The sequence below is a fragment of the Bos indicus genome, chromosome 18 (assembly GCF_029378745.1).
Source record: "Bos indicus isolate NIAB-ARS_2022 breed Sahiwal x Tharparkar chromosome 18, NIAB-ARS_B.indTharparkar_mat_pri_1.0, whole genome shotgun sequence".
NCBI lineage: Eukaryota > Metazoa > Chordata > Mammalia > Artiodactyla > Bovidae > Bos > Bos indicus.
The window spans coordinates 17,247,712-17,260,672 of record NC_091777.1 but is presented as its reverse complement, the minus strand read 5'-3'; the positions used below and the strand labels follow the sequence as shown (position 1 = coordinate 17,260,672).

At 43.2% G+C, this 12,961-nt stretch overlaps 1 protein-coding gene across 1 annotated transcript in view; it reads left to right on the top strand.

Annotated features, from left to right (window-relative positions):
• The window catches only part of ABCC11 (ATP binding cassette subfamily C member 11), a 78,226-nt gene that overhangs the window by 15,369 nt on the left and 49,896 nt on the right, over positions 1 to 12,961 (top strand). Inside the window, exons 6-8 of the mRNA XM_070770521.1 lie at positions 6,178 to 6,351; positions 7,345 to 7,492; positions 7,643 to 7,791. Coding sequence (XP_070626622.1) covers positions 6,178 to 6,351; positions 7,345 to 7,492; positions 7,643 to 7,791 — 471 coding nt within the window. The remainder of the gene's footprint in view (positions 1 to 6,177; positions 6,352 to 7,344; positions 7,493 to 7,642; positions 7,792 to 12,961) is intronic.

Sequence of the window (12,961 nt, the reverse complement as noted above, 5' to 3'; positions counted from 1 at the left end):
CCACATGGACTGTAGCCCACTAGGCTCCTCCATTCATGAGATCCTCCAGGCAAGAATACTGGAGTGGTTTGCCATTTCCTTCTCCACCTAGGGGTATAGTTCAGTTCAGTTGCTTAGTTGTGTCTGGCTCTGAGACCCCATGGACTGCAGCACGCCAGGCCTCCCTGTCCATCACCAACTCCCGGAGCTTGCTCAAACTCATGTCCATCGAGTCAGTGATGCCATCCAACCATCTCATCCTCTGTTGTTCCCTTCTCCTCCTGCCTTCAACCTTTCCCAGTATCAGGGTCTTTTCAAATGAGTCAGCTCTTTGCATCAGGTGGCCAGAGTATTGGAGGTTCAGCTTCAGCATCAATCCTTCCAATGAATATTCAGGACTGATTTCCTTTAGGATGGACTGATTTGATCTCCTTGCAGTCCAAGGGACTCTCAAGAGTCTTCTCCAACATCACAGTTCAAAAGCATTAGTTCTTTGGCACTCAGCTTTCTTTATGGTCCAACTCTCACACCCATACATGACTACTGGGAAGACCATAGCTTTGACTAAACGGACTTTTGTTGGCAAAGTAATGTCTCTGCTTTTTAATAAGCTAAGTTGGTCATAGCTTTTCTTCCAAGGAGCAAGTGTCTTTTAATTTCATGGCTGCAGTCACCATTTGCAGTGAGTTTGGAGCCCAAGAAAATAAAGTCTCTCACTGTTTCCATTGTTTCCCCATCTATTTGCCATGAAGTGATGGGACCGGACGCCATGATCTTTGTTTTTTGAAGGAGTTTTAAGCCAACTTTTTCACTCTCCTCTTTCACTTTCATCAAAAGGCTCTTTAGTTCTCCACTTTCTGCCATAGGGTGGTGTCATCTGCATATCTTAGGTTATTGATATATCTCCCAGAAATCTTGATTCCAGCTTGTGGTTCATTTAGCCCGGGCATTTCACGTGATGTACTCTGCATATAAGTTAAATAAGCAGGGTGAAAATATACAGCCTTGATGTACTCCTTTCCCAATTTGGAACCAGTCTATTGTTCTATGTCCAGTTCTAACTGTTGTTTCTTCACTTGCATACAGATTTCTCAGGAGGCAGGTAAGGTGGTCTGGTATTCCCATCTCTTTAAGAATTTTCCACAGTTTGTTGTGATCCACATAGTCATAGGATTTGGTGTAGTCAATCAGCAGAAGTAGATGTTTTTCTGGAACTCTCTTGCTTTTTCAATGATCCAGTGGATGCTGGCATTTTGATCTCTTGAGCTACCAAGTCCTCCCATACTTTTCTTCCCAAGTCGTCTGGGGGGATCAGTCCAGGCCAGACTACTGGAGTGGGTAGCCTTTCCTTTCTCTAGGGGATCTTCCCAATCCAGGGATCAAACCCAGGTCTTCTGCATTGCAGGCAGATTCTTTACCAGCTGAGCCACAAAGGAAGCCCAAGAACACCAGAGTGGGTAGCCTATCCCTTCTCCAGCGGATCTTCTTGACCCAGGCATCGAACTGGGGTCTCCTGCATTGCAGGCCAATTCTTTACCAAGTGAGCTATGAGGGAAGCCCACCAAAGGGGTACAGCAGTGGCCAAAAAGACAAAAATCTTGGGACTTCCCTGGTGGTCCAGTGTTTAAGACTCCATGCTTCCATTGTAAGAGGATATGGGTTCCATCTCTGGTCTGGGAACTAAGATCCTTCATGCAGCTAAAAATTAAAACAAAAAAACCATGAATCCCCAGTAGAAGCACATCAGAAACCACATCCCCTCAGATGCCCTGGGGAGGAAGGTATGGGAGGACTTGGTAGCTCAAGGAAAAACAAGAAGAGATAATCTCTCGGTGTTAATTTTCTTATCTGCAGAGGAGAAATACTTACAGCTGCCTGGTTATTGTTATTGATGGGTTATTTCCTAGCTGGTGCTCCCTACAGCATAACACAAACAATGGCAGAGACTGACGAAAGATATATGACCAACTATGACCCAGAGTCATGGGGGGATATTGGAATTTTCTATGTTTAATTTCACTTTCTCTATTTTTCTACTATTACTACTACTGCTACTGCTAAGTCACTTCAGTCATGTCCAACTCTGTGCGACCCCATAGACGGCAGCCCACCAGGCTCCCCTGTCCCTGGGATTCTCCAGGCAAGAACACTGGACTGGGTTGCCATTTTCTTCTCCAATGCATGAAAGTGAAAAGTGAAGTCGCTCAGTCGTGCCCGACTCTTAGTGACCCCATGGACTGCAGCCCATCTGGCTCCTCCGTCCATGGGATTTTCCAGGCAAGACTACTGGAGTGAGGTGCCATTGCCCTCTCCGTCTCTATTTTTCTACTGCTTACCAATTGCCTTGATGAGCATGGATTACTTTTATATTGAAACAGATTATTTAATTTTTGGAAAAGACATCCCTGCTCTGGCCCTTTCCTCTCAAACAAACTCCTTTGTGATCTGGCCTCAGCAGCTGTCCTGCCTCATCTCTTCCTGTGTTCCTTTCTCTAGTCCTAGGTTGACTTCTACCCTCCTGGCCAGGCAGGGCTAAACCTCTAGCCCCAAATAGACCAGGCATGTCCACCTCCAGGCAGCTTTGCTCACATCACTCCCCCCGCCCTTTCAAAATCTCATTCAATCTTCAAAGGCCTGGCTGAGATGGTCTCTCCTTCATGATAGTATCTCTAGACCCCCTCTTTCTGACCCTACTCCCCACCAAGCCCAAATCTGGTTTCTCCACTCAGATGAGCTCCCTTCAAAGACATGAACTATTTCAGATCCACAACTCTATCCCTCAAAAAGCCCAGCATCTGAATTACACAGGATAATCTCCAAAATACAGTCGGCTAAATGAACCATTGCCCCCAAACAGATGCTTCTTCTAACTCAAGTACCAACAAATGTAAGACTTTTATCTTACATGATAATGTATTGTTATCATTATTACTATTCTTCTTCACCATTTTACTCATTCTCTAACCTTAGGCAACTTGTTCAGCCTCTCTGGAACTGTGGGATAGTAATAGGACCAACCTTGTAGAAGTGTTGTCTTACAGGATTACGTGAGTTAGTACATATAAAGGAGAAGGCAATGGCACCCCACTCCAGTACTCTTGCCTGGAAAATCCCATGGACGGAGGAGCCTGCTAGGCTCCAGTCCATGGGGTCGCACAGAGTCGGACACGACTGAAGCGACTTAGCAGTAGCAGCAGTACATATAAAGCACGTAGAAGAGGGGCAGTGATTCATATGTTCAGTTGTATCATTAATTCCTTGTAGGCCTTAAGCATCAAAGCTACCCTGTCCTCCTGCTCTTGACCGGAGCTCAAGGAGCCATGGCAGCCCTTCTCCCTGTTCTCAGCAAAGTTATCACACTAACTGTGAACGTCCTTTGGCCAGATATTATCCCAAACCCATCACTAAGTTGGCTCACTCGGTCCTCTGATGACCTCTTACGTGATAGCTTCTGTTACTGTTCCCATTGTCATGGAGGAGGAAACTGAGGCCAGGAAAGGGTATGAAACTTGGACAAGGTCACACGATTGGTAAGTGGCAGAGCCTGGCTGCAGACTCCAGGCTCTGAACCCGAGCTGCCACCTGATTTGCTAAGGAGATCTTCTGCATTCAGGCCAGTGCTGCTGCCTTTACTGTTTGTCTGTTCTAAGCCCCACTATATGTGAAGTCCAACTTTCCCAACATCTTCACAGAAGCAGAAAATAAGATGATCCATTTGGAACTGAAGATGGAAGTAGTTGTTCGTATGAGGATTTCTAGAGAGTTGCTTCCATAAGTTTTATATTAAAATTAATTTTAAGGACACCTGGGCTGTGTCCATGTCCCAGCTATCGTAAAAGGTGCTGCTGTGAACATTGGGGTTACATGTGTCTTCTTCTCAGGATATATGCCCAGGAGTGGGGTGGCTGGGTCAGATAATAGATTTAGCCCCATCCTAGTTTCTAAAGGAATCTCCATACTGTTCTCCATAATGGCTGTATCAGTTTACATTTCTGGCAGAAACTAACACAGCACTGTAAAAATTTTAATTAAAAAAGCAATAGAAAAAAAAGTTTAAAAAAGCACACCTGAATACTTTCTCCTTAGGAAAGAAATAGAAAAACTAATACAGATGACCCCCTACACCTGGTCACTCCTCCTATGCCTGAACTAACATCACCTCCCAACTTTTAAAAGTACATTTAGGTACACATGTGAATTACCCATAGAAAACATAATATATTTTGTGTGCATGTTTTTGCATAAATCATACTGCATTTTACATAGTTCTGCAACTTGGTTTTACCAATAGAAAATGTAAGATATGTATTTTGGGGTGAGATTTTTACATCAGTGGTACTACATCACTTACATCATTTTGCAGTTTTTTCTTCTCTCCTCGCTATGCCTTGAATTTCCATGTTGGCACATTTAGATCTTCCTCATTACTTTTCAGTGATGCTTACTCATAATTAAAGCACTTTCTCTTTTCTTTATTTTTCACTGTGATATAATTGATGTAGAACTTTGTATTAGTACAAAATACACAGCATAATGGGCCTTCCCAGGTGGCATTAGTGGTAAAGAACCCGACTGCCAGTGTAGGACACATGAGAGACATGGGTTTGATCCCTGGGTCAGAAAGATCCCCTGGAAGAGGGCATGGCAACCCACTCCAGTATTCTTGCCTGGAGAATCCCATGGACAGAGGAGCCTGGTGGTCTACAGGGTCGCAAAGGGTTGGACATGACTGAAGTGATTTAGCACGCATGCACGAATACAGCATAATAATTTGATGTATGCATATATTGCAAAGTGATTGCCACAGTAAGTTTAGTTAACAACCAGCACTACACAGAGTTACAGACTTTTCTTGTGATGAGGATTTTTAAGATTTATTTTCTTAGCAACTTCCAGGTATACAATACAGTTTTGTTAATTATAGTCACCATGCTGTACCTTACATTCCCAAGGACTTATTTATGTTATAACTGGTAGCTTTTACCTTTTGATCACTTTTGTCTGTTTCTATCACTGCCATATAGCCTTTTCAATGTGTGAAAATATTTTATATGTGCTACCTCATTCAGTTATCACATCAACGCTATAAAGTAGGTTGTTTTATTATTCCCATTTTACTGATGAGGCAACAGAGGCTCAGAGTGACTGAGTCACACATCTGTGGCTCCATAAATGACAAGCCTGAGACATCAACACTGACAGTGTGTTCCAGGATCCAATATTAACTAATACTTCTTAAGTGAGTGCTTTAACCTTCCCCCACCAATGGACATTTAGGATGTTTCTGGGTTTGCTGCCATGGGCAGTGCTATAATCAACATCCTTATATATGTGCTTCCACCAGCACATCAGAGTGTTTCTCAATGGAGAAATGAAAGTGACAGTCATGAGGTTTGTATAATTATTAGTTTTCGAAAGACACTGTTAACTTGTCCTCCAAACTGGCTGTACAAAGTTATGCTCACCCAACGCTAAAAATTTTTAAAGGCTCAGCCTGGGGCACATTCTGGGCACTGGAAGGAGATTGGGTTAAAATGAAAAGAAAACCACTTCTTAAGGATTCAGATTGGTAATTCCACAAGACATTAACGAACTGATTCCTTAAATATGTTGTGACTTGGAATGTCAGCTTTTATACAATGCAGTAGGCAGTACATGTTGGGGAGGGAGGGAGTGGGCAGAAGAATCTATAGCAAATAAGAGAAAGGAGAAGGAGAAAAAGACTCAGCTCCTGCCAAGAAATGCAGGTATTATTATTAGAATGAATGGAATGGAATGGAATAGAATAAAATACTACAAGCAACTCTGTGGAGTCTGGCTATTAGTAGTAGTAGCAATAGTAGTAGTAGTAGCAATAGTAGTAGCTAATTAATAGTAGTAGCAATAGTTCAAAAATGTAACTTTCGTTGGGTGCAGTCTATGTGTGCAGGTATTTATCTCATTGACATTCTTACAATAACCATGTAATCATTCCAGCTTTACAGGTGGAGGCTCAGAGTGGCAAAGTAACTTGTTCAGGGTCACAAAGCTAGTGACATGAGACCTGTGAACCTGGTGTGTCTCTCCGCTCTGCCACCCTGCCTCTCTAGCTTGCCTGCCCATAGAAGGCATGGTGAAGCCACCTGTCACAGGCACATGCAGCCTCTTCTGGGAACTTGGAGAGGTGACACCTGTGTCCATGGGCTTATTGTCTCACAGGCCATTGGCTTCTTCACCACCGATGTAAACTGCCTGTACGAGGGAGTGTACTATGGGCCCCTGGCCGTGCTCACCTTCTTACTGTTGATAAGCTGCAGCATCACCTCTTGCCTTGTTCTCGGACCCATAGCGCTCATTGCCATGCTGTGCTATCTTCTGTTTTTGCCACTGCAGGTAATGTCTTTGCCACCCATTTGATGTTGGACATTCCCCAGAACTCTTAGGGCTCTGGAATTGGGGGTGCTTCTGAGTGGGAAGGCTGACACTTGTTGACCGCTCATTCTATTGCAAGTGAGATTCAGAGTCCATTCCTACCTCAAATGGTTCTCTGGCCACCATGCTGGGGCCTCATAAATATTAATAAGAAGTGAACCTGATGGGTGAGGTCCACCTCGTGGGTGTCTGTGAGTGATTATCTGCTTCATGGACTTTCCTCAGTAGCTATCTTCTGTGGAAGATTTTGGTTCCTTCTCTTTTACCCGGACTGTGCTGGTATACTAGAGCTGACAGCATAGAACATTGGCACAATTTAATGGGGGAAGGGAAGCAAATTTGCTGCCAAAGATTCAGCTGAAAAAAAAAAAATAGGCAAAACAGGAAGTGACTCTTGGATTTGTGTGCTCTGAATTATTGAAATGGAGTGTTTTCCTTTGTCAGTTCAGGTAATCTAATCAAAAGGTGATTGTGGTCCCACTGCACAGCACAGGAAACCATATTCAATATCCTGTGACAAACCATAATGGAAAATTATTTATATATATATATATGTATGTATAACTGAGTCATTTTGCTGTACTGAGAAATTAATACAGCACTATAAATTAACTATACTTCAATAAAATTTTTTTAAAAGGTGGTGTAATTGGTAGAGGGTTTAGGGTTCCCAGAGGCAGAGGAGTCATGTTTCTGTTTAGTTGGCCAAGTTCTGGCTTGGAACCCAGAAGAGAAAGCCCCCCAAAGATGTGTGAGGCAGGTGTCTTGAGGCATGATGGCCCAGAGAGGCTTCTAAACCTTCAGCGGGGACCAGGAACCGGGAGTGCAGGATTAGACCCAGGGATTCAGTCCACACGCAGAGCTGACTTTGGAAGTACTCTCAGTTGCCACACTAATGCCAGACTGCACTTTCCTGCCCTTATAAAAGATGCTCTTGCTGCATCCTCACTGCAGGCATTCCTGACCAGAAAGCTTGTGGAGTCACAGAAACATACATCAGAGGTCAGTGACCAGCGCATCCGCATGACCAGTGAAGTTCTCACAAGCATTAAGTTGATTAAAATGTACACCTGGGAGAAGCCATTTACAAAAGTCATTAAAGGTACAGAATATCTGGCTTTCTGCTCTGAGCCTGGGATGTCATGGTGGACTGAGCCTTTCACCTTCTGGGGATTCTTTCATCTTCTGGGGCTTGATCTATGCTCCTGGGAGAATGTTCTTGTGATTCATTTCTTCATTTTGAATTTTCCAGATCTCAGAAAAAAGGAAACAAAGCTCTTGGAGAAGTGTGGGTTTATCCAGAGCCTGACCACAGTCATCTTGTTCCTAGCCCCCTCCTTATCTGCAGTACTGCTGTTCCTCACTCACGTAGGCTTACGGTTGAAACTCACAATTTCAGTAGTAAGTGCTGGGGTACTTCATTTCCTCCCTCATATTGATAGGGAGTTTTCTCATGTGTCCTTTTCCAGTTCATGCCCCCTGAAAGATCTAGAGGTTTTGTAAATGAATAATACAAATGAATCTTGATTTTCCAGGCTGTTAGCGTCTTGAGCTTTCTTCCATTTCAGTCCATATGTGGAGCTGATATCCCCTGCATAGCAGCTGTGGGGGCAGGAGCGGGGTGGGGAATGACTATCATCTGGGGGGCAGTGGAGGTGAAATGTGTAATTAAAACCCAGACAATGCTGAGGTTGAAAATCCTGAAGTGGAGAGCTCCTCTGATCTCAAGATAGGGCCCTGGAAATGCATTTTAAATGCAAAGGTCTGGCTTCTTCTGTCTTTTCTTTTGTGATCTGACCCTGGCCTTGGGGAGCAGCAGCTGCCTTTCAAGGTTAGGAAGTTGATTAATTGACAATAGAGGCTTTCCAGGTGCTCAGTGGTAAAGAATCCGTGGGTTTGACCCCTGGGTTGGGAGGATCCCCTGGAGAAGGAAATGGTAACCCACTCCAGTATTCTTGCCTGGAGAATCCCATAGACACAGGAACCTGGCGGGCTACAGTCCATGGGGTTGCAAAGAGTTGGACAAGACTTAGTGACTAAACAACAACAACAACAAAGCAGCTGTTAGAGAGGTTAGAATCCATCCAGAAAGCCCAGGAGCCTGCACCTGAAACGAGAGAGGTAGCATTTGACAGTCTGCAGCCAAGGGCTTGTTGCTGCTCCAGACGGCAGTCACCTCTGCTAGCCCGGCACACACCAAGGAACACCCCAGCGAGTCATTGGGTGGTAGGAAGACTGTGTAAGGAGAACGCTCAGTGGAACTTTAAGGTCACACTGCACTTACACCACACAAGTTTAGACTAAAGGTTAGACTAAAGCTCGGTTGGAGTGGAGGTTAATTTGGACCAAGAAGAGGGTAGAGACGGGGCATGAACTGCATGAATTGAATGGAAGGTTCCCAAGGTACCTCCAGGAGGTCATTCTCTGGGATCCTGAAAACCAAGGGTGGTTTGCTACAGTCAGGAAAGTTCTCCTGACAGGGTAAGGTGAGGCATGGATTAAGCCTGATGCTTAGGGAGATTTTTTCTTTTTTTTCTAAATTTTTATTGGATTGTAGCTCATTTATAATGTTATGTTAGCAAAGTGAATCAGATATATCAATTTTTTTTCAGATTTTTTTTTCCTATATAGCTCATTACAGAATATTGAATAGAGTTCCCTGTGCTATATAGTCAATCCTTGTTAGTTATCCATTTTATATATAGTAGTCTGTACATATTAATCTCAATTTCCTAGTTTATCTCTTCCCCCCACGTTTCCCCTTTGAAAACCATAAGTTTAATTTTGAGATCAGTGAGTCTGTTTCTGTTTTGTGAATAAGTACATCTGTATCATTGTAAATTAGATTCCACATATAAATGATATCATATGCTCTTTGTCTTTCTGTCTCTGACTTAATTCTCTTAGTATGATAATCTCTAGATTCATCCATGTTGCTACTAATGGCCTTATTTCATTCTGTTTTATGGATGAGTCATATGCCATTGAATGTATGTACCACATCTTCTTTATTCATCTGTCATTGGACATTTAGGTTGCTTCGATGTCTTGGCTGTTGTGAATAGTGCTTCCACGAACATTGTGGTGTACATATCTTTTCAAATTATGGTTTTCTCTGAATATATGCCCAGGAGTAGAATTGCTGGGTAATATGGTACTTTTCAGTTCAGTCGCTCAGTCCTGTCCGACTCTTTGTGATCCCATGAATCACAGCACGCCAGGCATCCCTGTCCATCACCAACTCCTGGAGTTCACCAAAACTCACGTCCATCGAGTTGGTGATGTCATCCAGCCATCTCATCCTCTGTCGTCCCCTTCTCCCCCTGCCCCCAATCCCTCCCAGCATCAGAGTCTTTTCCAATGAGTCAACTCTTCACATGAGGTGGCCAAACTATTGGAGTTTCAGCTTTAGCATCAGTCCTTCTAAAGAATGCCCAGGACTGATCTGCTTTAGAATGGACTGGTTGGATCTCCTTGCAGTCCAAGGGACTCTCAAGAGTCTTCTCCAACACCACAGTTCAAAAGCATCAATTCTTCGGCGCTCAGCTTTCTTCATAGTCCAACTCTCACATCCATACATGACCACTGGAAAAACCATAGCCTTGACTAGACAGACCTTTGTGGACAAAGTAATGTCTCTGCTTTTGAATATGCTATCTAGGTTGGTCATAACTTTCCTTCCAAGGAGTAAGCATCTTTTAATTTCATGGCTGCAGTCACCATCTGCAGTGATTTTGGAGCCCAGAAAAAAAAGTCTGACACTGTTTCCACTGTTTCCCCATCTATTTCCCATGAAGTGATGGGACTGGATGCCATGATCTTTGTTTCCTGAATGTTGAGCTTTAAGCCAACTTTTTCACTCTCCACTTTCACTTTCATCAAGAGGCTTTTTAGTTCCTCTTCACTTGCTGCCATAAGAGTGGTGTCATCTGCATATCTGAGGTTATTGATATTTCTCCCAGTAATCTTGATTCCAGCTTGTGTTTCTTCCAGTCCAGCGTTTCTCATGATGTACTCTGCATATAAGTTAAATAAACAGGGTGACAATATATAGCCTTGATGAACTCCTTTTCCTATTTGGAACCAGTCTGTTGTTCCATGTCCAGTCCTAACTGTTGCTTCCTGACCTGCATACAGGTTTCTCAAGAGGCAGGTCAGGTGGTCTGGTATTCCCATCTCTTGAAGAATTTTCCACAGTTTATTGTGATGCACACAGTCAAAGGCTTTGGCATAGTCAATAAAGCAGAAATAGATGCTTTTCTGGAACTCTCTTGCTTTTTCCATGATCCAGCGGATGTTGGCAATTTGATCTCTGGTTCCTCTGCCTTTTCTAAAACCAGCTTGAACATCTGTAAGTTCACGCTTCATGTATTACTGAAGCCTGGCTTGGAGAATTTTGAGCGTTACTTTACTATCGTGTGCTGCTGCTCCTGCTAAGTCACTTCAGTCGTGTCCGACTCTGTGTGACCCCATAGACGGCAGCCCACCAGACTCCCCTGTCCCTGGGATTCTCCAGGAAAGAACACTGGACTGGGTTGCCATGAGCGCAATTGTGCGGTAGTTTGAGCATTCTTTGGCATTGCCTTTCTTTGGGATTGGAATGAAAACTGACCTTTTCCAGTCCTGTGGTCACTGCTGAGTGTTCCAAATTTGCTGGCATATTGAGTGCAGCACTTTCACAGCATCATCTTTCAGGATTTGAAATAGCTCCACTGGAATTCCATCACCTCCATTAGCTTTGTTCGTAGTGATGCTTTCTAAGGCCCACTTGACTTCACATTCCAGGATGTCTGGCTCTAGGTGAGTGATCACACCATTGTGATTATCTGGGTCGTGAAGATCTTTTTTGTATAGTTCTTTTGTGTATTCTTGCCACCTTGTCTTAATATCTTCTGCTTCTGTTAGGTCCATACCATTTCTGTCCTTTATTCAGCCCATCTTTGCATGAAATGTTCCCTTGGTATCTCTAATTTTCTTGAAGAGATCTCCAGTCTTTCCTATTCTGTTGTTTTCCTCTATATTTTTCTTTGCATTGATCGGTGAGGAAGGCTTTCTTATCTCTCTTTGCTGTTCTTTGGAACTCTGCATTCAGATGCTTATACCTTTCCTTTTCTCCTTTGCTTTTTGCTTCTCTTCTTTTCACAGTTATTTGTAAGGCCTTCCCAGACAGCCATTTTGCTTTTTTGCATTTCTTTTCCATGGGGATGGTCTTGATCCCTGTCTCCTGTACGAATGTCACGAATTGTATAAATATATATATATATTTAAGGAACCTCCATATTGTTCTCCATAATGGTTGTACTAATTTACATTTCCACCAACAGTATAGGAGGATTCGCTTTTCTCTACACCCTCTCTAGCATTATTATTTATAGATTTTTTGATTTATTTATTTTTAATTGAAGGATAATTGCTTTACAGTATTACATTAGTTTCTACCAAACATCAACATGAATCAGCCATAGGTTTATCCATGTCCCTTCTCACTTGAACATCCCTCCAACATCCCTCCCAATCCCACCCCTCTAGGTTGTTACAGAGCCCCAGTTTGAGTTCCCTGAGCCATACAACAAATTCCCATTGGCTATCTATTTTGCACTTGGTAATGTATATTTCCATGTTACTCTCTCCATACCTCCCACCGTCTCCTTCTTCCCTCTGCATCTGTCCGTAAGTCTGTTCTCAATGTATCTCCACTGCTGCTGTGTAAATAGGTTCATCGGTACCATCTTTCTAGATTCCATATACATGCATTAGTATACAAAATTGCTTTTCTATTTCTGACTTACTTCACTCTGTGTACTAGGTTCTAGGTTCATTCACCTCATTAGGACTGACTCTCAAATGTGTTCTTTTTTATGGCTAAGTAACATTCCATTGTAAATATGTACCACAGCTTCTTTATCCATTCATCTGTTGATGGACATCTAGGTTGCTTCCATGTCCTAGCTATTATAAATAAAGCTGCAATGAACATTGGGGTACATACGTCTTTTTCAGTTTTGGTTTCCTCAGGGTATGTGCCTAGTAGTAGGATTGCTGGGTCATATGGTAGTTTTATTCTTAGTTTTTAAAAGGAATCTCCATGCTGTTCTCCATAGTGGCTGTATCAATTTTCATTCCAACCAACACTGCAAGAGGGTTCCCTCTTCTCCACACCCTGTCAAGCATTTATTGTTTGTAGATTTTTTGATTATGGCCATTGTGACCAGCGGAGAAAGCGATGGCACCCCACTCCAGTACTCTTGCCTGGAAAATCCCATGGACGGAGGAGCCTGGTAGGCTTCGGTCCATGGGGTGGCGAAGAGTCGGACACAGCTGAGCGACTTCACTTTGACTTCTCATTTTCATGCATTGGAGAAGGAAATGGCAACCCACTCCAGTGTTCTTGCCTGGAGAATCCTAGGGACGGGGGAGCCTGGTGGGCTTCCGTCTATGGGGTCGAGCAGAGTCGGACACGACTGACACGACTTAGCAGGAGTAGCAGCGTTGTGACCAGTGACAGATGATACCTCATTGTAGTTTTTGATTTGCATTTCTCTAATAATTAATGGTGTTGAACATCTTTTCA